The sequence below is a fragment of the Canis aureus genome, chromosome 4 (assembly GCF_053574225.1).
Source record: "Canis aureus isolate CA01 chromosome 4, VMU_Caureus_v.1.0, whole genome shotgun sequence".
In the NCBI taxonomy this organism is placed as follows: domain Eukaryota; kingdom Metazoa; phylum Chordata; class Mammalia; order Carnivora; family Canidae; genus Canis; species Canis aureus.
Window position 1 is genome coordinate 55,199,024 of NC_135614.1, and position 23,348 is coordinate 55,222,371.

The 23,348-nt window shown below is 38.4% G+C and overlaps 1 protein-coding gene across 3 annotated transcripts in view; it reads right to left on the reverse strand.

Annotated features, from left to right (window-relative positions):
• Window positions 1-23,348, reverse strand: part of SGCD (sarcoglycan delta) — a 914,568-nt gene that overhangs the window by 93,740 nt on the left and 797,480 nt on the right. For all 3 annotated transcript variants that reach the window (XM_077895751.1, XM_077895752.1, XM_077895750.1), the window contains one exon: window positions 7,494-7,566. In XM_077895751.1, coding sequence (XP_077751877.1) covers window positions 7,494-7,566 — 73 coding nt within the window. The remainder of the gene's footprint in view (window positions 1-7,493; window positions 7,567-23,348) is intronic.

Consider the following 23,348-nt stretch of genomic DNA (forward strand, 5'->3'; position numbering starts at 1 on the left):
TTGCTTTCCCTGAATTTTCTATCTTCTTCCTACAATTCACCAGAGACTAGAAGACATGGGTTTTTAACTTCCTCTCCCTATCCAAATGGGACTTCCTCTATGTCCTGGACTCCTTGTCTCCCTTGGACGTTATTCTCCATTTATCCCTCCCTGGCTTCTAATGGTAGAATTACACCGTACAGAGGACAGGCCTGTGGGACACAGAGGTTTGGTAGCTTTACTATATAATCTCTATCACATTTGTAAAATATGACCAAGGCCAAGGCAAAGCTGGAAATACCTCTAATACTGCAGTATTCCTTTTTCTTTACCCCTTTTTTTTTCCTCCTGTATGCTAAGAGAACCACTTCTTTAAGCACTAGCCTGTGGCTTTCAGATATCTGTATTTTTTTCTGGGCTGGCACTGCAGTGTGAGTGAAGGGTTATAGCACAGTCACTAGTGTCACTGGCAAAATGGGAAAATGGAGGAAACACAATGACACACTAATACCACTCAAGGCATGAAGCTTAGGCACTGTCTTCCAGTCTAAGGATAGAATATCCTGTTAGATAAAATATCCTCATCCTTTTATATAAAATGTTGTTAATGATAGATAGAGGTACACAACAGCTTTTTGGTTTTGCCCTTCACCAAAAAAATTGTCGGTCACCAAACTTTTTATGGGCTAATGACGTTGAAAACTCTGGGAACTCCTGTCTGAGGACTGGAGCCCCATGAAAATGAGCTGCTTGTTCCTCCCATGAGCTAACAATTGTTGAGTTAATGTCCACTGAGCTTTCCCCATGTTCTAGGCACTGGGCAAGGAGATCTTGGGCGACTTGCCCAAGTTCACAAGGCAAATAGGCTTTGGGACCAAATTCAAACCCAGTACACGACACCTTCAAAGCATGGCTCTTGATCACCATGGGCATTGCTTCATGACTCTTTTATTTTGGAAGGCCCTTGAATATCTGTGATATTATCAGGCCACTATATATTTTCATTTTTCCTTTGAATCACTTCAATATTCATGCTCTATGATCAAATAATTATGAGTCTCATACATGCAAAATAAACTAAAAACCTGAGTCTAACTACGTGGGATTGGAGGTAGAAGAGAGGGGAGATAGTTATAGAACATGTCTGCAAAATACTGAAAAAGAGAAAATTTAAAGATTTCTTTCACAGTGGTATTGCCTCATATACCAAGCACCCACCCATAGCTAAGGAACACCTCTCTCCCCACTCTCTCTGTCGCTTTCAATCTCTCTGTATGTATATATACGTAAAATATGTGTGTATATATGTTTTAATATATGTACATTATGCATGTGTACATATATGTAAAATATATTTGCATAAAATGATATAAATATGTGATTAAAATATTAACTGCCTCTCCAATATTTTTGCTATTGTGACTATTAAGGGGGGCAAGGGAAGAGAGAAGTATTACCAAGCCTCTAACTGAACTGTGATGCTCTGACAGACTATTCTGGTAGCTTCAATTTATGAATCACTGAGAATCCTGTAGTTAGTTGGCTGCAACCATTTAAAAATAAAACTAAAGAAATAAATTCATTTTTGTCAACTTGGAAGTGCTGTCTAATCCTTGTTTTCTTATGATATACACTGACTTTAAATCTCACACATTCTCAAAGGAGTTCAGATTAGTATCTATCCATTAAGAAAAAAATCCTATAGAATATTCAAGTGCATATTGAGAATACCAGCTACATCTTCAAATCTTTCTGCTTTATTATTAAAACTCTGGTAATGTTGTGGGCATAAAGATCCCAAAGTATCAAAGAAATGCCTATTTATTTGAGGCTATAGAATGGGTTTGATATTAGTGACTCTTTAGGTTCTGAATTAGGTACTGAACTTTGAAGCTTGTAACAATCATTTAAGTCTTGTGTGATCATATTTGAGATTGCCTTCACATAATTTATTAAAGGACACAATTGTCACAAGGAAATTACAGAACCTTATTTTTGTAAATGACACGGTAGTATTTTTGGGAGCTGTAGAAATACATTGGCCTATTTGTCTTTACATTAAGTGGACCTAGAGAATCATGTTTTAATTTTAAGGCCCCCTTCTTTTAATTCTAAGAAAAAAAACTTACTGTTTTTTTTTTCTTTCATCTTGCAACTAAAATGTCCCTTCTTTTGGCCAGTCTTACCTAACCCTTATCATTTATTATATACTACTCTGTATTTTGGTGTGCCTATCTTATTCTCCTGAACTATAAATTAGTTGAGTACTCATTCATTTATTTCTATATTCCAAGTATTTAGCACATGCCTCAACTCCTACCAAGTGTCAAAAAACAACAACAACAACAACAACAACAACAACAACAAAAAACCTGGCAAACAGTTTCTGAGCTGTGATTAAATGGAAATCAGGTCATAACCCTTGTCATAACTATATGTAGAGGAAGAACATGTCTGCACATTAGCTGATGAAGAATTCTTTTATAAAGGCCATTTGGGTTCTTGCTCTTCTGTGGTTCCTTCCAAGATTTTAGTGATATCTAGAGGAACAGAGTTGGTTATCTGTGTTCAGTGGTCTATGTAACTTTCTCCCATTTTTTACATTTCCCATGGCATATGTCTGGGAAATAAGATTTCACAGTCTATTTCCTATTCTTGTAGGATCAGAATCTTACAGGGAAGCTTCACAGTTGAAAAGAATCCTTACAGCAAGGTAGGCATTCAGAGATAGCTTTTGTTCTTACAGAAAATACATATGCAAAACTAAATGGCCTATTTCCTGTCTCAGATCATGCACCGCTTCAGATCAGGGATTTTTCCATTTGTCTTTATATACAGACACCAGGAAAAAGAAATAATGAACAAGTGAACATTTAATATATTCAGATTGTGAATTTCAGATTGTGAATTTATTAAAATCCAGTTTCTATTCTAAAGTAGTTTTTCTTATTTCAAGAGATATTCATAGTGCCTGGTAGATGTTTTCAGTAGAGTCTTGAATCTAGAGCAACATGTCATTATTTCAGAATTGTCCTGCAGGGACAGTCAACAAACTGCCCAAGTTGGATGTTGGGCTCAGACCTTGCTAAACACTCATTATTTGTCTAGAGAGAAGCAACTCTCTTTTGTGATTTTCAACTTAACCCTGGATTATTTACAAACATCTTAAGCAAACACTGTGAATACAGTAACTATAGTAACTCTGAAAAGGAAAGCAGTGAACCACAACTCAAACTCTAGCAGAGAGGAAGCTACCACTCTTTGAGCTGAGGGTTGAGATTTTCTAGGAAGATGTGTTGAAGGCCTAAAATTAGCTTCTCGTTAACAAGCAAACAAAAAACTAGAGAACAAACAAAAGCCCTTTAATAGCCAAAAGAGACATTGGAAGAAACAAGTTATCCCAACAGAGAAGGTCTCTGAAATAGATGTTATTTTCCATTTTCCATAGTTTGTTTTTTTGGGTAAGTGAAGGACATGGATGGATTTAAATTTTGCTCGTTCATTGCAGAAGATGGTTTATGTATAAATAACCTGTAGTCTTTTAACTAAATTTGCTTCCCATTGAGAAGTAAGACCAAGAAAATCTGGGTATAGAACATTATTTAAAAAAAAACAAAAACAAAAAAACACCTCTTATTACAAACATTCCAACCTAACTGCATTGGGAGTTTTAAAGATCCATTAATTCATGTCTCAACCAACAACTTTTCTGTTAAACATCTTTTTTTTTTAATACATATTTTCTAGATCTGTAAGGCATTCATGTGATTACACCCTTTTAAGCAGATCTTACATAAAATATTTTAGGTCTATGATGTTAATTCTTTAGTTTTGACAAATATACCATGGCTATGTAAAATGTTACCATCAGAAATACCAGGTCAAGTGTATGGGGGAATAATTGGTATGATTGCAATTCTTCTTTTAATCTAAAATTATTTTAAAATAAAAGGTAAAATAATGTCAGGGGATTAGCTGTTTGGAGCCTCAAGTAACCTAGCTTTTTACTGACATCAGGGCTCCAGGATTAGCTTAAGACCTCATAGTGTATTGGCTGTAGTCTTCTGTCTCCAAGCTCGATATTCTCCCACCTCTGTCTACTGCTACTGACGAGTGAACTACTTCTGCTTCACCTAAGCAGCTCACTCAGTGCTACCTGCTGGCACAAATCCAGGGATCTCCCTAAATTTATTCTACTTTCCTAAGACTAGAAGATACATGGGCACAAATGTGCTAGAACAGTAAAACTGATCTAACTGTAAAGCCAGAGGCTAGAAGACGTAGTCACCAGGTTCATTACCTATTTATTCAATATCCAAGGTCAATACCATTTAATTGCACAGAATAAAATGTGACACCATGAGTTGACAAATGTGAACCGTCCACAGATGCACTGATCTGGGATAATGTATCAACTATGTTTGATTACCCTTCAATTGGTGGGAGATCCTCCACAAAGTGCCATTAAAATAAAAAAATCATAAGGATAAAGGGGCTAATTATCACAGTCTCAGTTCAGGCTATCAACCATCAACTTGCTAGGGGCAAAGACAAAGTCAGTTGTAGAATTATGTATTACAGTGTTTTTATGGTTCCTATAAGAAAATTTTATTTCTAGTTTCTATAGAAAATACCTACATCTTTAGAATAAACAATGGAAATGCAGCAACGACCAGTGGTCCTTATTTTGTTGCACTCAGACTTAGGAGATTCACTTGTAAATTTTGGAGATTCAGCTTTTTTTAGGGCAAGGTCCTGGGGATTTCCATAGGGTCTACAGAAGAACATCATTATGGCTATAGAGTAATATGAGCAAATCATCTATTCTTATTTTTTCTTAACATGGATATCTAAAGTGGGCTGAGCGGTTGCTTGGAGAGTTGTCTTTTTGTTTGTTTGATGTGGGCTGGGTTTGGTTTTATCCACAGATTTACTTTTCTGTTTATTTTTTAAAAAGATTTTATTTATTTGACAGAGAGAAAAAAAGCACAAGCAGGGGGAGTGGGAGAAGGAGAAGCAGACTCCCTACTGAGCAGGGAGCCGATTTGGAACTTTATTCCAGGACCCTAGGATCATGAAACTGAGCTGAAGGCAGATGCTTAACTAACTGAGCCACCTAGGGGCCTCTAGTTTTCTGTTTAAAGCAAAGTTAGCCTAAATTCTTGACTCTTAAACTTTCCTGGTCTTCTAGGTAATGGAGAGCTTGCTCCATGGGGTGGGAGGTAACTGTATTATTTTTAGAGGTCAGTTTATTTCATTTTTAATTTATTAGTATTTTTTAAAATTTATTTTTAAAAATCATTTATTTTAGAGAGTGGGGAGGTGGAGGAACAGATGGAGAGGAACAAACAGACTCCTTGCTGAGTGCCCTCAATGTGGGGCTGGATTTCACGACCCTGGGATCATGACCTGAGTTCAAATCAAGCATTGGACGTTTAAACTACTGGGCCACCCAGGAGCCCCTAGGTCAGCTTCTTTTAGAGAGCATTTTTCTTTGGACTAATCAGGACTAACTACTGATTAGTTGTATTACAAAGAACCCTGCTCCCAAGGAGGTCTGTGAAAGGGAAGAGAACCAGGCCACATATTAGCTTGTCTCAAAAGGGCTCTCACATCATACATACGAGGATTCACCACAATCTCAGAGAATAAGCTTGCTCTTGGAGTCCTAAAATACAGGTTTCCTTTGGTGGAATTGCTGAAAAGATTCCAGCTTTAGTGCCTATTATGAAATAAAGGATCTAGCTGACAGAGTGGCAGGTAACTTCTGGCAGGTAGTAGCCCTGAGATGGAAGCAGCTGTTCTAGGGAAAAGTAAAGCTTTGCAATGTGGCATATAATGTGAAAACTATAGCCCACTGTATATGGGATTTTGATAAGAAAATGCTCTCTTTTTCCACCAATTAGCATCTTCTTTTAGCCCTATTTATTTCCCTATGTTTATAAAGACTTACAGGCTTAGCAAGAATGTCAGGGGCTTCATAATGAGGTGATAATCGTCCCCATTTACTGAGCGTGTGTTTCTGTTTAGGGAAACACAAACTCCAACATAGCTGTTGCTGTTTCAGCAAGACACAGATCTCGGGGCCGCGTCTCAGAAGAGTAGATACAGCTTGTGTAATACAAACACATTTGCTAATGTTTGATGTCTGCTATTAAACATTCAATGTTATTTATGATGATTTATGATTGGTTTTAGTTAAAAGAACTACAAGAAATGAAGAAAGCCATTATTCACTGAGTTCTTCATGGCTCTGAGCGAGGTAGGGAAGCTAAAGGGACTCCATTATAGAGTGGCTCCATCTCTGCTAGGCCCCATTTCTGAATAAGTCAAAGCAGCTAACTTCTCACTTCAAGGGGGAAGCTAGAAAGTTAATCATTCTTTGAGTTTTGTCCTAGGTTCCAAACACCTAAGAACTCCTAAGAAGAGCCAGATCCCAAACATTTCCCAGGACATTAGCTTCCACAAACCTCAGCTGACACTGGCATCAATGCTCCCTATATTGTGGAGTAACACCTGTTATTTACCTGACACTTGCCTTTGATCAGAACGTGCTCTGGATTCCTGGGGGAACACATACCCTAGACCCCTTTCCAATATTAGCCCCCAACCCCAAGTCATGTCGAAACTCATTCTCTTTCCTTTCTGAGTCTCTCCCAGACACCCTGTTTGCTATTTTATGTTGCTCATGCTATTCAGTAAATTATGCTTTCCCTCTCCTGGCTTACATTTGATTTCTATCCTGCATAAAGCCAAGGACCCTCTTAGCTAGTCTTGCAGGAGCCCCGACTGGGTCCCAGTCTGCCTGCATCATAAGTATATAGCAAAAAAATAGTTATATTAGTGTCAACATACCATTTTTTTAAATGTATCTCCTTTTTGGAACCAAGGATGGTCCTTTGGTGGCTGGAGTGGTTTTTAGGCCTGTTTGTCTGTATGTATCTATTGTTCTTTTTTGTTTTCCTTAGTTGTTGGTACTAAATATACAGCATCTCAGAGTCCTTTTCTGCTAAAGGCAGTACAATTAGGGATATTTGAAGATTAACACCAGTACATGGAATATCCACAGAAAGTAGCTCTAGTACCTTAATGCTTCAACTGATAGAGAGCTTGTTATATACAAACAAAAATCTGTATAGTATTTAGACTTTAGTTTCTTGTTCGTACCACTTTTCTTTGGACTGATCAGTACCAATTACTGACTAGTTTTGTAACTGCTTAGGTTTTTGGTACCACAAAATACAGGAGGAAACAAACGCTGTGAATGAGTGAATCCCAAATCTCATAATTACAAGGCTGGCAATCTCCTCCTCCAGACCCCCAATCTTCTTAAGTTCTCTGAGAAAATTTTCTCTTGGATGTAGCTTATCTTCGCATTCTTTCTAATCTCTCCAAGTTTGTATATTCATGTTGTGATGCCTATTACATTCCATACACTCAAAATGAATCATCAGTCAGTTGCTCAGACAAAGGAAATAGCCACTAATCAATGCAAACCATAGTCAGAAGTTTACCTTAGTTCCTTGAAGGGGTCTGCCCTGACATTAGGTGTCTCTATAGATTTAGGGAACACTGTGCCCTCCGCTCCTGTAAACAAAAGAAAAAAGTAAACAGAGGTTGGAGACTTTGGACATGTCACCTGGAGGCACAATCAACACAATGAGGGGAGCTAAATGTAGTGAATCCTTCATACAACCCAAAGCACGGATTTTGCCAGCGGCTTTAGCTCCATGATAGGGGAGCACTAAATCAACTCAGGCAAACAGCCTTTGAAAAAACAAGGAAATTCTTTTGAAAGTGTTCTTGATGAGATCAGAGTGAGGCCATGAGGCAAATACTATGTCGACTTCTTAAAAAAAAAAAAAAATGAAAAAAAAGAGAAGAAGATGCCTAAGAAATGGCACAGTTTAACTTGTGTCTCTCTTCAACTATTAATAGTCATCCAACTGGAAATGTTTTGAAAAACAGCAGCTGAAGCCTCTTATTGCAGCGCAGAGCACAAATCACAGAACACATCCAACATCTAGGTAGTGGGTGGATGGTGGAGAACACCGTTACACTGTGAGGTGTCCATCTAATGAAATTAAGCAAACAATTTTTCAGTAAATAAAATTCTACACTATTATCTTGAAAAGTTAAACAGAACACTACGAAAGATGATTTGAAGTTCACTGCTTTTACACTTTGAGTATTAACATTGATCCCCAGCCCAATCTAGACATTTAGCTCTTGACTTTGCAATAAGCTTTTATCTTTACAACTTGTCATCACCAGCTGAACCTTCCCAGCCATAAAGATGGTGATTATCTGATTGGTCTGCTCCCAGAGTGTTTTCAAATCATTTAAGCCTCAGTTTATCAAAGACAATTGCACTGGATATTAGTTTTTCAATTAAACTTAGCTAGGCAGTATCCTGTACTTTGAAGTAAAGGTGTTTATTTTTATACCTTATTTGGTGTATTTCTTTGATGCAACAAAAAGGGGCAGAGTAGTATCCTGTAATCAGGTTTGAATTTCTGGAATCCCCTTGCATTGTTAAAATGTCTAGAAATCCTCCATTAACCACTGTTATACCAAATCCAGATTTATCCTCGCATACTGATGAGTCTAGTGAAATGAACCTGTGTAGTAACTACAAAAGTATTTAATCTTTTGGGGGGAAGTATTTAATCTTTCTGATATGAGTAATAGACTACTGCAAATAAAATCAGAAAATAATGCCTCAACTTGACATTATATGTAGTCATTTAAAAGAATATCCTGGTGAATGATAACTATTAATCTAAGTTAACATTATCATTGATATCATTATGTCTACTTCATATGCACTAGCTCAATTATCCCTCGCAACAACCCTACAGACAGTTGCAGTATGCAGAGACATTTGGTGTAGGGACATTTAAGATCTTTTTCTGCATGTAGGTACTTCTACCTTTCAAGACCCCAAACCACATCATTTCAAATGGATCAAAATGTATCCATAGTTTCCATTAAACGCAACTTTTTGATGTAAATTTCCTAAGAATGTTGTTTCATTATACATAAATTATTTTGCCCTTGTGATTTAAGCTTTATTGTCTTTTTATAAATGTGGTGGTTAATTTATGTGTCAGCTTCACTTGGATCATAAGGTACCCAGATATTGGGCTAAACATGATTTCTGGGTGTGTCTGTAGGGTGTTTCCAGATGAAAGAGGCACGTGAATGAGTGGATACAGCAGAGCAATCCATCCTCCCCAGTGCTGGTGGGCATTAGCCAATTCTGTTGAGGGCCTGAACAGAACAAAAAGGTGGAGGAAGGAATAATTAGGCCCTTTATGCCTAACTGCTTGAGCTGGGATATCAATCTTTTCCTGCCCTCAGCATACCTTTTTCTCAAGCCTGCAGACCCAGACTGGAATCTACACCATTGACTCCACTGGTTCTTAGTGAGCCTTAGGACTCACTCTGATTTATGCCACCAGCCTTCCTGGGTCTCCACCTTACAGACAGCAGGTCATGGGACTTCTTAGCTTCTATAATGACATGAGCCAATTTCTTATAATGAATCTCTTCCTCCATGTATAACCATATTGGTTCTGTTTCTGAAGAACTCTGATACAATAACTGAATAAGATTGGGTTGGATTCTAGACTATAATGTAGCATTTGTTACCCATATATTAAATTTGGTTTGGCAGAGCATGCATTCCACATCTCCAACATTTCTGTGATCCTTTGAGGAAGACCTAGATCAAAGTTACTGTGGAGGATGCCTAGTGGGTAAAACAGGCTGGTAGAAGTCACAGGATGATGAGCAACACATTGGGATGTGGTTCTAAAGTGTCTGTGACTCAAGAGCATGGACTAAGCTACCACATCTCAGTACTATCCCAAACCTGTTACTAAACAGCTCCCATTTGTCACTACTGCAGTTAACATGGGCTTCCTTTGAGATTCTTTTCCTTTCTATTTCTTAGAAATGCTTAGTTCTTACCCTTTGGAACCTTTTTTTTTATTTATTTATTTATTTTAATGATGAAAAGGAACACATATACCTGATTAAAGCTAGAATGGTTATTTCTGTTTATTTACATTTTATACATTCTTGAGTCCCAGCTCATATCTCCCCTTCCTCTACTAAGAATTCTATGAAAACTGCAAGAGAAAGAGCATTATTACCTCTTATAAAATTAGCCTTAATTGTGTGACTTCCCCATATGACAATTAGTACTACTCATAGACAACCTTCATTATCTGAACCGGTATTAAAATGTTGTGAAGCTTTATGTTTTACTGATACCTCCTGCACCCTTCTATCATTTTATAAGGCCTCTGAAGCCAAAGAATACCTATTTCATAAATTTCAATTATGCAAAATATATACATACCTAAGGATATATGTTGCATTTATTCAGTCGAATTGTCCAAGAATGAGGAGTGGCATTTTTTTTTATGCAAAATGAACCTCAGAAGCCTGCACACCATTTTATTTATTCCATCCATACTTTTGCTGAGCCTGTTTTCCCCATTTGTCAGATACACTAACAAAAGTTCACTTGCTAACATCTGGCTGCACTGAGCTCAAGAAGGAATCACCCTACTGCAGCTGGTGGTCCCTAGCCTGGCCATCCTTTTAAAGCAATTCCAAGATGGATAAAGGAAGGTTACATAAAGTCATCCAATACATTGCACTGTATGTTTGTGGAAGGACCATGGTCTCTGAATAACTGAGCTTGGGTCCTCAGCTTTCTCAGATCTACAGTCCTATTTGCTGGGTGCCTTGGAGGCGTGTGCCTTGTTCTCTAACCTATCTCCATTGCCTAGCACAGTGTAGGTTCTCAATAAATATCTGTAATACAACTATAACACTAATGTAGCACTGAGCACACACTACCTGGGATTTTTATTTACCTTACTGACATTTTCCCCATCTCTTCAATAAGACCCTAAGCTCTATGTGAGCAGAGGCAAGGTCACAGACAGAATACAAACATTGAATTTTAGGTTCTGAAGACTTCTACTAGACTCATTTCTAGTTGGTACTACCACTTCTATGGGAGTGCTAATTTACTGTTATAAAATTCCTTATGTATTACATGACTAATTTAATAAATGTCCAAAATCCAACATATTTAACTGTACCTCTTAAAATAAAATATCTATGTTAATAAAAGGATATTATTTGGGCTAAATACAAATATCTCTTTAAAGTAAAATGAGATCAAGCCTTGTAGTGTCTTCCCCAGACCAAGAAAACTAATCAACAAGACAAGTGGGGCTAAAAAAACATGTGGCTCATGGTCACATGACTGCTAGAGTTGAGATTCAGATGCAGGCATCTAACTCCAGGACCCATTTGCAGCCATCATACCCTAGTGCCTTATTTTCTGAATGCCCAGACAATGTGGCACCTGCAAAATGGCAAGCCAGCAAAACCAAGAGGGCTGGGCTCTCATAGGTAGAGGATGTAGGAATGGGACAGGTTCTGGATGTGTGATGAAAGTGAAGGGCAAGACACTCAGGCTCCCTTAGCTCCCACTGTCCAACCAGGTGCCCTCTGATTTTGTTTTTGATGGACTTTGCTACAGGGGCCCATATGTGCCAGCCATGCTAGAAAATAAACCCATAGATATGACCTCTCAGGGGAATGTACCACAATTTCTCATGATCTGAGTGTCCTTGGGCATGAAACCCAATCTCTAAGATGCTCAGTTTCCTTCTTAGAAAAGAAGGGATATTAATAGTAACTTCATCTCCTAGGGGTCTTGGGAGATTGAATGAGATCTCTGGTACATAGCAATCAGCAAATCATAGTCGATTAAATACTTCTAGTAGTACTAAAATATTTGTGAATCCTATTCTTTCCTCCTCTTACCTTTATGACTCTTAAAAAAATAACATTTTTAAAGCACTTACTATGAAGTACAAACTATTGAAACTATTTTAAAGTTGATCATCAGAATACCCTATGAGGTAGGGATGTGCATATCTGTTGTTATGGATGTGGAATCTGAGACTCAGGGAAGTCAGGAAATTTTCCTATGGTTGAGTGGTGGAGACAGGGAGTCAGAATTTGAACTCTCTGCTCTGGAACCAGTGCCTGTGACCACTACTCTAGACCTCTTTAGCAGATCAAATCACTCCCTACTTGCTCATCTCTTTATGAAATATGAACAAATATCAATGTTTATACCCTCAAGTAACTTGCCAAATCTCCCATCACCGCTCTTTTAAAACCAATTCTCATGCACAATGAGAGGAGATATTAATACTTTCAAAAACACCATTTCTTTCCAAGTCCTATCAGGCTTCTGATTTTCACACCATTTTTCACTTTCTCAGAAGCTGCAGAGTGGACAAACATTCATCAGGATGAATTCTCCCATCCTATCCCCTATCCACTCTTAGATAATAAATTACTCTCAATTTTATTATTTCAAAAAGGTTTCTATTAAAGTCATACCTAGTGATTCCTTCTTTTGACACAATATAATTTACTGGCAATAAATGTTCATAAACAGTTTGAGTGAAAAATCCATAAAGCCATTTCAGCTTTATTTTAAGTTCCATTAATGTCCCTCAAAAATGATTTTGTCAATGTGTTTCCATTAGCTGGTTCTCTGCCCAATAACTTAATTCCACACAATCAATTAGGAACTTATAAAGCATGTGACAGGATCTATCTAAAGTGTTTTGAATCACCATAAAGATCAGCTCAATGGCTCTTTTTTCCTTGTAATACAGGTAGGGGGTAAACTTGTCAAAAAATTTCAAATGCACTCCATTGCCATGGTAACAAAAAGCCAGCTTCTCCTCTATGGAAAGTGTCCTCAACTTTGGTGACTTTCCCTTCAAATTGTCCTGGGTGTCAAGACACCTGAGTTCTAGTCCTATCTCTATCATCTCATGCAAATCAGAATTCTTCTCTGACCCTTAACTTTCTCAACTGTAAAATAAGGGATAGGATGAGAAGAATCAGGGCTAACCTGTTTTCCTCTCAAATCAAAAATTTCATCGGGTAACAATCTAAACAGTTGATTGTCTTGAGCCACCTCCATTTCCTACCAGAAAAAAAGAGTAACCCTGAAATATATATTAAAATAAAGAAAAAAAATCCTAAAAATTTTCTCAGTGTTTAAGGAAGAAACAAGTAAAAGCAAACAGACTTTTGTCCAATTCAAGCTGCATTTAAATGGAAGAACTATTCACCAGAAAATAAACCTCACAGGTAAAATGGTCGATGGAAAAATTTATTATAAATGAAACTAATTGAAAAAACAAAAACCTGGTTCATAACTCTTGAAGACTTCAAAAATTGGGGAAAATTCAGTTTTATAAAAAATAACAAACGCTAAAGTGCCTATAGCTGTATATGTTAAATACAGCCATGAACCAAATCCTGAAAGGCAGATTCACATCTGTAAAATGTGCTACAAGAAAACTGGACTGAAAGAAGCATTAGACATAAAGGAAGAAATACTATGCTAGAAGTTATGAATAGTGGCTGGAGCCAGAAAAATAGATGATGAATAAAATCTTTGTTGTACATGGAGAACTGATTTTTCAGATGATAATTTCTAGAAAAACTTTCAAAAAGGTCAGAAATGGCTTAAGTGTGCTATTTAGAACATTGATTAAGGAATTAAGCTAGCTTAATGGAGTTTGCTCTGGAAAGTTCTCTCTTGATGTACATTCATTAACGTTGGCATAATTATGATTAATGCTTTGTATTAGTGAACACAGACTAAAACTCATCTTTGGGCTTAAATATTGGGGCCAAAATATTCAACAAGTTCAAAATGCAGAGTTAAAATATCTAATCACCATTGTCTGAAGTCAAAACATTTTAAGTGTTCTAACTCCATGTTGCTTGGGTAGATATAACCTGAATGACAACCCGTAACAACAACCACATTTTACTTGGTAAGGATATATTTTAATACCAATATTAGATTAAAAAATAGACAAAGGATTTTAATCTAAAATGGTGATAAGACACTTAAGAATGATTTGATTTCTTAAAATATCAGAGAACTGAAAAACCAAAGACCTGATTTTTAGTGCTGATTTTCTATGAGCTTATTATGTGACTTTGGCAATTTGCCCTCTGGTCTTATTTCTCCATTTGTTATACAAAATGGGGGTGGAGATTAAACAATCTATAAGGCTGCTGCCAGCCCTGCAGTTTTACAATCCACCAGATAACCTGGTTGGATAAACCCCAGGGACTAGGAGAAGAGCATGATAAGTTTGATAAACCCAACATTCAATTTATTTAATAAATATGTTTTATGCAGGAGGCTCTAGAAGTGAGCCAGAGAGACATGGAGTCCATAGACTAGAAGAGTGCAGTGTACTCTAGTAGTGTATATTATTAGTTTAAATAACTATTTATTAAATAATTTTGCAAATAAAAATACATAATAGTTACAAATAGTGATAAAGACTTGAAAGGAAAATAAAAAAGGTCTTTGCAATACAACTTAGGGTCATATCCTGGCATGGCAAGTAAGTTTCCCTGAGAGAGTAAAGTTTTGTTATTTATTAAGCGATTAGGAATGAACTAGTTAAGAGAGGGAAGTGGCAGTAGATAAGATAATGTAAAGACATCAGGGTTGGGAAGTTAAAGTTAATAAAGATCAGTGTGGCTAGACCATATTTGCAAGGGGTGAGCAGCATAGGAGGAGGTTGGAGAGGTGAGTTAACCCAGGTAATTCAGAAACTTGTAGGTCATGGTGAAGGTTTTAAGCAGGAATCTGGCTTGATCAGAGTGGTCTTTTTTAAAGATCACTGTGGCAGCATGTTATGGTCTGCATGTTTGTATCCTCCTAAAATCATATGCTGAAAGTCTAATCATCATTGGAATGCCACCATGCTGGCACCTTGATCTCAGGCTCCCAGCCCCCAGAATCGTGAAAAATTCCTATTGATTAAGCCATCCAGTCTATGGTAGCCTGTTGTAAAAGCAGAAGCTGGCTGCAACGTTGTTATCATGGAAAAGACACTTGAGGAGGGCAAGGATAGATGAGATGGGACAGTGAGAGGGATAGTGGTAGGCTGGACTAAAGAACTGGCAGTACAGATGAAGAAATGTGGATGGGTTTAGGAGATACTTAAGTGGAAAGCCAATGGGATCTGATGAGGTGCTGGATAAGAAGAACGATGGGTACCAGAGGGCTCATGGGAAGAGCTGAAATGGATGGTCAAAGCCAAGTGATTAATACTCAAAGTCAGTGGTACCCATGGCAACCTTATACACCTCCAATGAAATCCAGCTTTTTTCATATTTGATATTTTAATTGCAATTGAAATTGCCTTTATTTAATAAAAACTGCTTCTCTGAATCCAACATTTTTCTTATGAGGGTATAGTGACAAAGAAACTTTAAATCTCCCAAAGTATTTATTAGCAAGAAATATTTTAAAAATTTTGAATAATGTAGTAAATTCTTGAATAATGAAGACTGTCCCCTGTGCAAGATAATTTTCTAGTGACTCTAAAGTTTTAGCTAAACACATATACATATATCCTTTTGTTATAAGCTTTCTAAGTACACGAGATACGGTTTTTGCCTAAGTCCAGGCTAGAGAACATAGTTACATGTTAATATTTAAATATCCTTTAATTTCTGAGGCCTATTTTCCTGAAACGCAATCTCTATAGCATGTTATCCATGGTATTATAAGAGTGTATCGTGGGAGCACTCATCACAAGAAATCCCTCAGAAATGGTGGTTTCTGTTTATTTCATAACACGAATTATTGGCTTTCTCCTAATTATAATGTGCAGTGAAAAATTCTTAAGATTTTTATTTATTTATTCATGAGAGACACAGAGAAAAAGAGAGAGAGACAGAGACAGAGACACAGGCAGAGAGAGAAGTAGGCTCCATGCAGGGAACTCGATCCTGGGACTCCAGACCACCCCCTGCGCTGAAGGCAGGCACTCAACCCTTGAGCCACCCAGCATCCCGAAAAATTCTTTTTAAGGAAGTGAGTTGGGTTATATCTAATCTGGGATTTAAAATGAGCTGAGTAATCAGTGAGGTTGCAGAGTTTCCACAAATTTCAAGGTTACATATTTTGAAGGTAGCTATCAGCTTCTGAAAACCTTCCCAAAATAAGCAACAGACATGTGAGACAGTAATTTTGAGTGGAAGAAATCACTTGAAGTAATTTAATCCCCTTGTGTTTCCCTGGCTGCTGGTGGCATTTAATAAATTCCTAATGCAAAAAATCTGTAGTCATTATAAGTCATTTCCAGGATACATAACAAATATTTTCTTTTTAGGAATTAGGGCAGATCTCCTGATCAAAAAAAGTACAGATAATTAATTCATTTAACCACTATTTATGGAGGGCCTACTGCATAAATGGTTTTGTGGGAAAAACAGATTCAGACTTTTTCTCTTTATGGACTCAGAAATAAAAATTTAAAAAAATATATACAATATTTAGCCATTTTAAGTGTTGTAACATTCACTGTCTATAAACATTGAACAATTATCTACTATGTACCTGGCACGGTACTAAGGCAATACCGAGTATGAAGATCTGATCTCTGCTCTTACGTACTTTTAGTGGCTAGACAGACAGATGCTAGAGGACATATTTAAACTGATTTTTGTAATGACAATTACTGTAAATCATGTATTCTCAATGGGGGCGATGTAGCCCCCAAGTGTACAAAAATTGGTACTTAAAGGCACTAGAAATCTTTCTCTGAGTACAAAGTACAGACATACATGCAATACATACGATGATATACAGTGTATCTGTGATAGTAAAGTTGCATGGCAGAAAAGGGATTAGAAAAAAAAGAAGTCTGAAATGATTCCTTAAAAGAGTGATACTGAAAAAAATGGTTGAGAAACACTATTGTAAATGCTCTGAGTAGGAGAGAGAGCTGCTAGAGCTCTGAGCAGGCATCTTGCCCAAGCATGGAGGACCCTGAGAACTTCTCTGGGGAAATGACAGGCAGTTGAGATTTGACAATGGAGCAGGGGTTAGTCCAGCAGTGGTGGTTTGGATGGAGCCAGGTGGAGAGAGGGCGCCAGGGAGGAGGAGGCATGTGAAAGCCCTGACACAAGAGCTGGCTTGCTGCTTTTAAAGAGATGTGTGTAGCTGGAGTAGAAAGACCAAGACTGGCATAAGATAAGGTTGGGGAGGTAGCTAGGGGCAAGGTCATGTAGGAATATTCAAGCCATGGCAAAATTTGAGAATTTTGTACTAATGGGAAAAAGAAATCATTGAAAGGATATAGACAGGAGAATGACTGTGCTCAGATATGTGTTTTTTAAAAATACTATGGTGGCAGATACCGTGGCTTGACTGCCCTAATTTTAAGCACAGTGCATCCTCCCTTGCATTTGCCTACCATAGAGGCTGGAAATCCAAACAGCTGAACTTCTCAGACTCCCTTTGCAGCATTAAGATACTGTGTGATACAGCCTTGGCCAGTGAAATGTAGGTACAAGTGTCTGGGGAGATATTTTCTTCACAAATAAGAAAAGCAAAGCCTAACAAGAAGGCTTTTTTTGTTCTTTACTATTCCTTTTCTGAAATACAGAAGCAATGCTTTGAGGCACAGCAGCCCTGTGTGACCACGAGAGCAAAAGCCATGTTGCTGAAGGTGTGCAAGGAAGAAGGTTGAAGGAACCTGATTCCTTCAGGACACTCTGCTCTATTGTGAGCCCTGGAGACCATGCCTCTGGAATTATTATCACATAATAAAAATAAACCCCTGACCTGTTTAAGACACTGTTCGTGGGTTTGTCTGTTATTTCCAACCAAATCTGATTCCCATACTTAGAGGATTGGACTACACTCTGTAAAGTGCAGAACAGGGGATTGAGAGCAAATGCATGCAGATCAGAGGACTATATCAGTAGCCAGGTAAGAAATTATGGTGCCCTAAACTAATTAATTTGTAATGTGAGAAATGGCAAGACTGAACATGAGAACTAGTGAGGAGGTAGAGTTGAAAGAAGTTAGTGGTGAGTATGGTATGAGGGGTGAGGGTAAGACATGTTCAGGTTTGGGGGCAGAGCATATATTCAATTTGGTCATGTTGGATTTAAGGTATCAATGGATTTAAGGTTCCAATGTTCATGTAGGCAACTGGATACACAAGTAAACAGTACTCAAGGCAGAGTATATAGACTTTTTGGAATACAGATGATTATGGAAACCAGCAGAATGAATGATATGATCCAAGATATGGTGAAAGGGATATAGAAAGAGAGCCACAGTCAGAAAGAGAACCACAGTCCGAATTTTAAAGGATTCCAACATTTCAAGTTGGGCATGGGAACATCAACTATCAAGGAAAGGGAAACTGTAAAGAAATGGCTAGAGAGGTAGGAAGGAGACCAGGAATGGGGTAACACCAGAAGCCAAGGGAAAAAAGTCCTTCAGAAAAGTAGAAGGAGTAACCTATGTTCACTGGTGCCTAAGAGTAGGAGAGGGGTTAAAATGCCCATGAAATTTAACAACACAGAGGTCACTTGTACCATTCTTGGAGCCATTCTACAAAGAACTGGACGCAGATTCTTGTGGGCAGGGGTAAGATGGAAGGGAAGAAATAGTTACATGCAAGAGCTACTACTTTTTCACAGAAGAACTACATAGTAAGACAGCTGAATATTAGATAGTGGATCAGAGTTTAAAGATCTAGCTCTGGTTAGTAACCAGACTTTTACAGGAATACCATTCTGCTCTATGGCACAGGCTTTGCAGAGGCACATGTGCTCAGTTACCTGGATGTAGGTACACATAATGTGAATATTTGGGTTCATGTAGAGTGGGGACTTTAGTAGACACGTACACTGAATAAAGTGTACCAAGTTCAGGGTGTACAGGAAGACTGTGAAGAGGAATACGATGTTGGACAAATTATTTAGCTTTTTTCTAGCCTCAATTCCCAGCTTTGTGGAATGGGGATAGTAACAGTACATTATTATGTATATATACCTATGTAGTATGGAATGGGGATAATAGTACTACATATATACTATAATAGTACTACATATAACATATAATTATATGTTATATAATGTATATATTATATAACATAATATATATAGTGTTACGTGTGCCTCATACATCAAAATGCTCACTAAATAATAAATATTTATTACAATAGATGACATTGAGGACAACAAGAGAGGATAAGGCCAGAAAGACAGAAGAATATTATTAAATAATTTGAATGGTAACCATGGAGAAGAACAAAGTAAGTCGTGCTCCCTTTCAAATACTCTAACAATTTAACTGGCCATACCGCCAAGGTGTACATTTTACATATTTTGGTAGAATGTGAAACTGCAGAGCAATTTAAAGATTCACATAGGAAAATATTCTGGCAAGATATGAAGAGACAAGTAGTTTAATTAAACAAACTCGACTCTTGAAACCAATAGACCAGAACTCATGCTCGGTGTATCATTAAGCCCAAACTGGGAAAAAAAATAAAAGGAATCATCCAAGCAGCAAGCAACCTCATTTCAGTTTCTTATGACTACACTATTTTTGATAGTAAATAAAACCACACAGTAAAACAAATAACTTCAACTCATTGGGTTTGTGTCACAGAGATGGGATGCTGGAACAGGCAGCCTTTAAGTTAGGAGGGTATATGAACACTGGAGCACAACAACAAGCTGAGAAGGCTGCTCAGCAAGAATGAGGAGCTGGGCGTGAGGGAGATGCCGTGTTCCCAAAGATGACACACTGTGTGTGTCCCACGAATGAGATGAATGTGGCACCCCACCCACATTCCCTCCAGGTCTTTGTAGGACGGGTGGCCAGAATCAGGGCAACAGTGCAGGGAGATGGGGGATGGAGTGGATATGAGCTGTGCAATGATGTTAAGGTCAGCACTGATTTTGCCTGGCCCTCCACCTGGGAGTGAGTATAAAATTGGAGCCCTGAACATAGGCAAGATCTTCCCTTCCTTAGGCAACATCTCGACTTCCAAGTGTCTTTCCCAGTGTGAGAGCAATCAGGACTCTTGAGACTCCATGGATGCTGGTGAGATCTAAGAAAACAACACATACATGATTTTAAGGGCTTCCTGGTCATTGAAAAACAAGTGGAACATTCTGTTCCTGTAGCCAAGTAGATGGGGGGGCGATGCTTTCCTATGGAGAAGGAAATTGAAACATTAATTGAAGACCATGGAGAAACATGGTCTAAAAAATAATTGGACAAACTTATAAAGTCATTTACAGGGGATGAAGATGATGAGGACTTGAAAAGTGAGGGCCAGCATGTTGAAATCGTAATAAAAGAGGTGGATGTCTCAATGCTCTAAAACACTTGAATGCTTTAATTTCAGAATACAATCTTATTGTGAAAGCAAGCTTCAAAATAGGCATACTTTACAGGTGACTTACAGGGTAATTTTGATTGAATGATTTTTATCTTATCCCTAGTATGGTCAGCATGTCATTTATCAACATCTGTTTTCCCCTGCCAACAAAATATTGTTACTCTTAGGGAAGCAAAGTACCCAGTTATATATTTACTTTCCCAGACTCCCTTGAAGCTAGGGGTGGCCTTTATGACATGGTTTTGTCTAATGACTTGTACATAGAAGGCTACTGGGGAGAGGCATCCAGTGAGCTATCTTTGTTTTATTTTAATTATTTTTATTTTTTAATTTTTATTTATTTACGATAGTCACACACACACACACACACACACACACACACAGAGAGAGGCAGAGACATAGGCAGAGGGAGAAGCAGGCTCCATGCACTGGGAACCCGACGTGGGATTCGATCCCGGGTCTCCAGGATCGTGCCCTGAGCCAAAGGCAGGCACTCAACCGCTGCGCCACCCAGGGATCCCGCTATCTTTGTTTTAATAGGAAGGTACAGATGTCGTTGGTTCCATCCTTTTTCTGATTATCAACATAATCTGGAGCTATGAGAGCCATCTTCCAACCATGAGACAAAGGCCAAGAGGATTTCAGATATGTTGACCCAGACACCACTAAACCACCAGCAATGGTCTATTACTGGACTTCTTTTTATTTTTTAAAGATTTTATTTATTTGAGAGAGAGAGAGAGGGAATGAACAGCGGGGAGGGGCAGAGGGAGGAGGAGAAACAGGCTCCCCACTGAGCAGAGAGCCAGAAGCAAGACTTGAATCCAGGACTCCAGGATCATGACCTGAGCTGATGACAGATGTTTAACTGATTGAGCCACCCAGGTGTCCCTCATTGGGTTATTCATTTGAGCCACCTTATGAGAATTCTGTTGCTCAGCCTTGCCTAAGGTATGATATCATTCCACCCAAGGTCTGGAAGAGATAAGCGAATTGACCCTTTACGAAGGCCATAATCTTCACCTAGAACTTTTTTGCCATAAGCCAAATTTTTGAAAGTTGGAAAGCACTCTTCCTATACCTGTACCTTCCTATGATTCTGAAGTGCTTTTTTTTTTTTTAAATATTTTATATATTTATTTGAGAGAAAGAGAGAGAGATCAGAGAGAGAGAGAGAAGCAAACTCCCCACTTTGGATGTGGGGCTCTATCCTAGGACCCTGAGATCATGACCTGAACCAAACGCAATGCTTAACTACCTGAGTCACCCAGGTGCCCCCTGAAGAACCTTTTAATCGACTGCGGAGTGGGGTTGGGTTTCCTGTTCCATCTTCTCAGCCAGAAAGTCCTTTTTTTCCTTTTTAGTGCATCAACTTCTTTAAGGCCCAGCTCCAATGCCTCCTCATAATGAAAATTTCCCTGGTTCTCTCTCAGTTATCGCTAATTGTTCCTTCTTCTGTGTTTTCTGTAATGCACAGCTGATATGCTGGACGAGCCGTCATTCTATCTTGTGAGATGGTTCGATGAGTGTCTGTTACCTTCACCATAATGTAAGGACCATGTCATTGGAGCCTTTGTTCTTTTCTAGACAAGGAGCACAGACTTAGATGTTTTGAATTCAATTTCACTTAGGCAGGAAAAGCTGTGTAATGAAGCCAAAACTTCCAGAGGGGAGAGGTCTGAGCTGGTCAGTATGAGCTAACACCACTGTGATAGGCTGATACATCTTTGTCCAGGAAAGTAAATGCTTAAGGCTCTGGCTCTGTGGTCTCAGTGGTAGAGTCTCCCTTCTTTCTAGCAGCTCTCTTGTAACCTCTCCAATTTATCCAGCCAGTGGAACTTTCCTAAACCCAAGTGTCCCAGGACTCCTGCCTGGTTTACAATCACTGATAAGTTCCTTTTTCCTACCACAAAAGCCCAACATTTTACCATGGCATGATCAGGCTTAGCCTGCCTCCTTATCTTTGTCTGTGCCTTGATAAATTTTTAAAATATTGATTTGTGTTTATTCTTCCCATATTTTTATCTCTCCTCCACTTGAAGCAGATAGCCAGGCCCTCTGCCTATCTCTGATGTTTGTTTGTTTCCATAAAGTAAAATGTACTATTTGTAGCACATAGTTCTGTAAGTTTTGATAAATATACGCAGTCATGTATCTACCACCATAAGCAAACACAGCACAATTTTATCACACTGGAAGTTTGCTTCCCCTGTGCTGCTCTTCTCTAGTCAATCTCTCCCTCAAGTCCTTACTCTTGGCTCCCACTGTTTTCAGGCCCTACAATGGTGCTTTTTCCAGAATGTCATGTAAATGGAATCACTCAGTACAAATTTTGGGGTTTGGCTTCTTTCACTTAGCAAAATGCATTTAAGTTGCATGATGGAAGGTTTTCAGTGGACCAAAAGCAGAGCTGCATTAAATCAACAGCTATTCCTGCCCTTGGCAAAGACCTACTCCTAGTGGAGAGTGTGCTGGCTACCCTCCCAGGGAGGGGAAAGAGAAGAGTGCTTTGGAGGGAAGCCAAAAGGAGGGGCAGATTTTGCCTCTGATTTAGAATAATTGCATGATGTAAGGTCTTTTGAGGACCAGAGTTTTCCTTAGGGAGGTGACAAACTCTCAGAGGGCACAGCTATGTCATGCCCCTGGAAGGCAGGACCCTTGGCACAGGAGTCTACAGCCTCAGCAGAGATTCCTGGGCCCTCTCCATGGCATGCAAGTTGAGAGCTGACATATTTTCAATGACCACATAGGCTGGAAAAGATAAGGATAGCAGAAATGATCTTAATGGACCAAGATCGGATAGGCTTGCTCATATTTTCTTGACACTAACTATATGTGCTTTCTGGATCTTGGGTAACCCAGTCATGATGGAGACAGAATTTCCTACCAGACTATTGTGGGAGTTCCATGTCACATTGAGGGAATAAAAGTCATTTCATTAGCTGATATCTATTTTTTTTTAAATTTTTTTTTTATTTATTTATGATAGTCACAGAGAGAGAGAGAGAGAGAGAGAGAGAGAGAGAGGCAGACACAGGCAGAGGGAGAAGCAGGCTC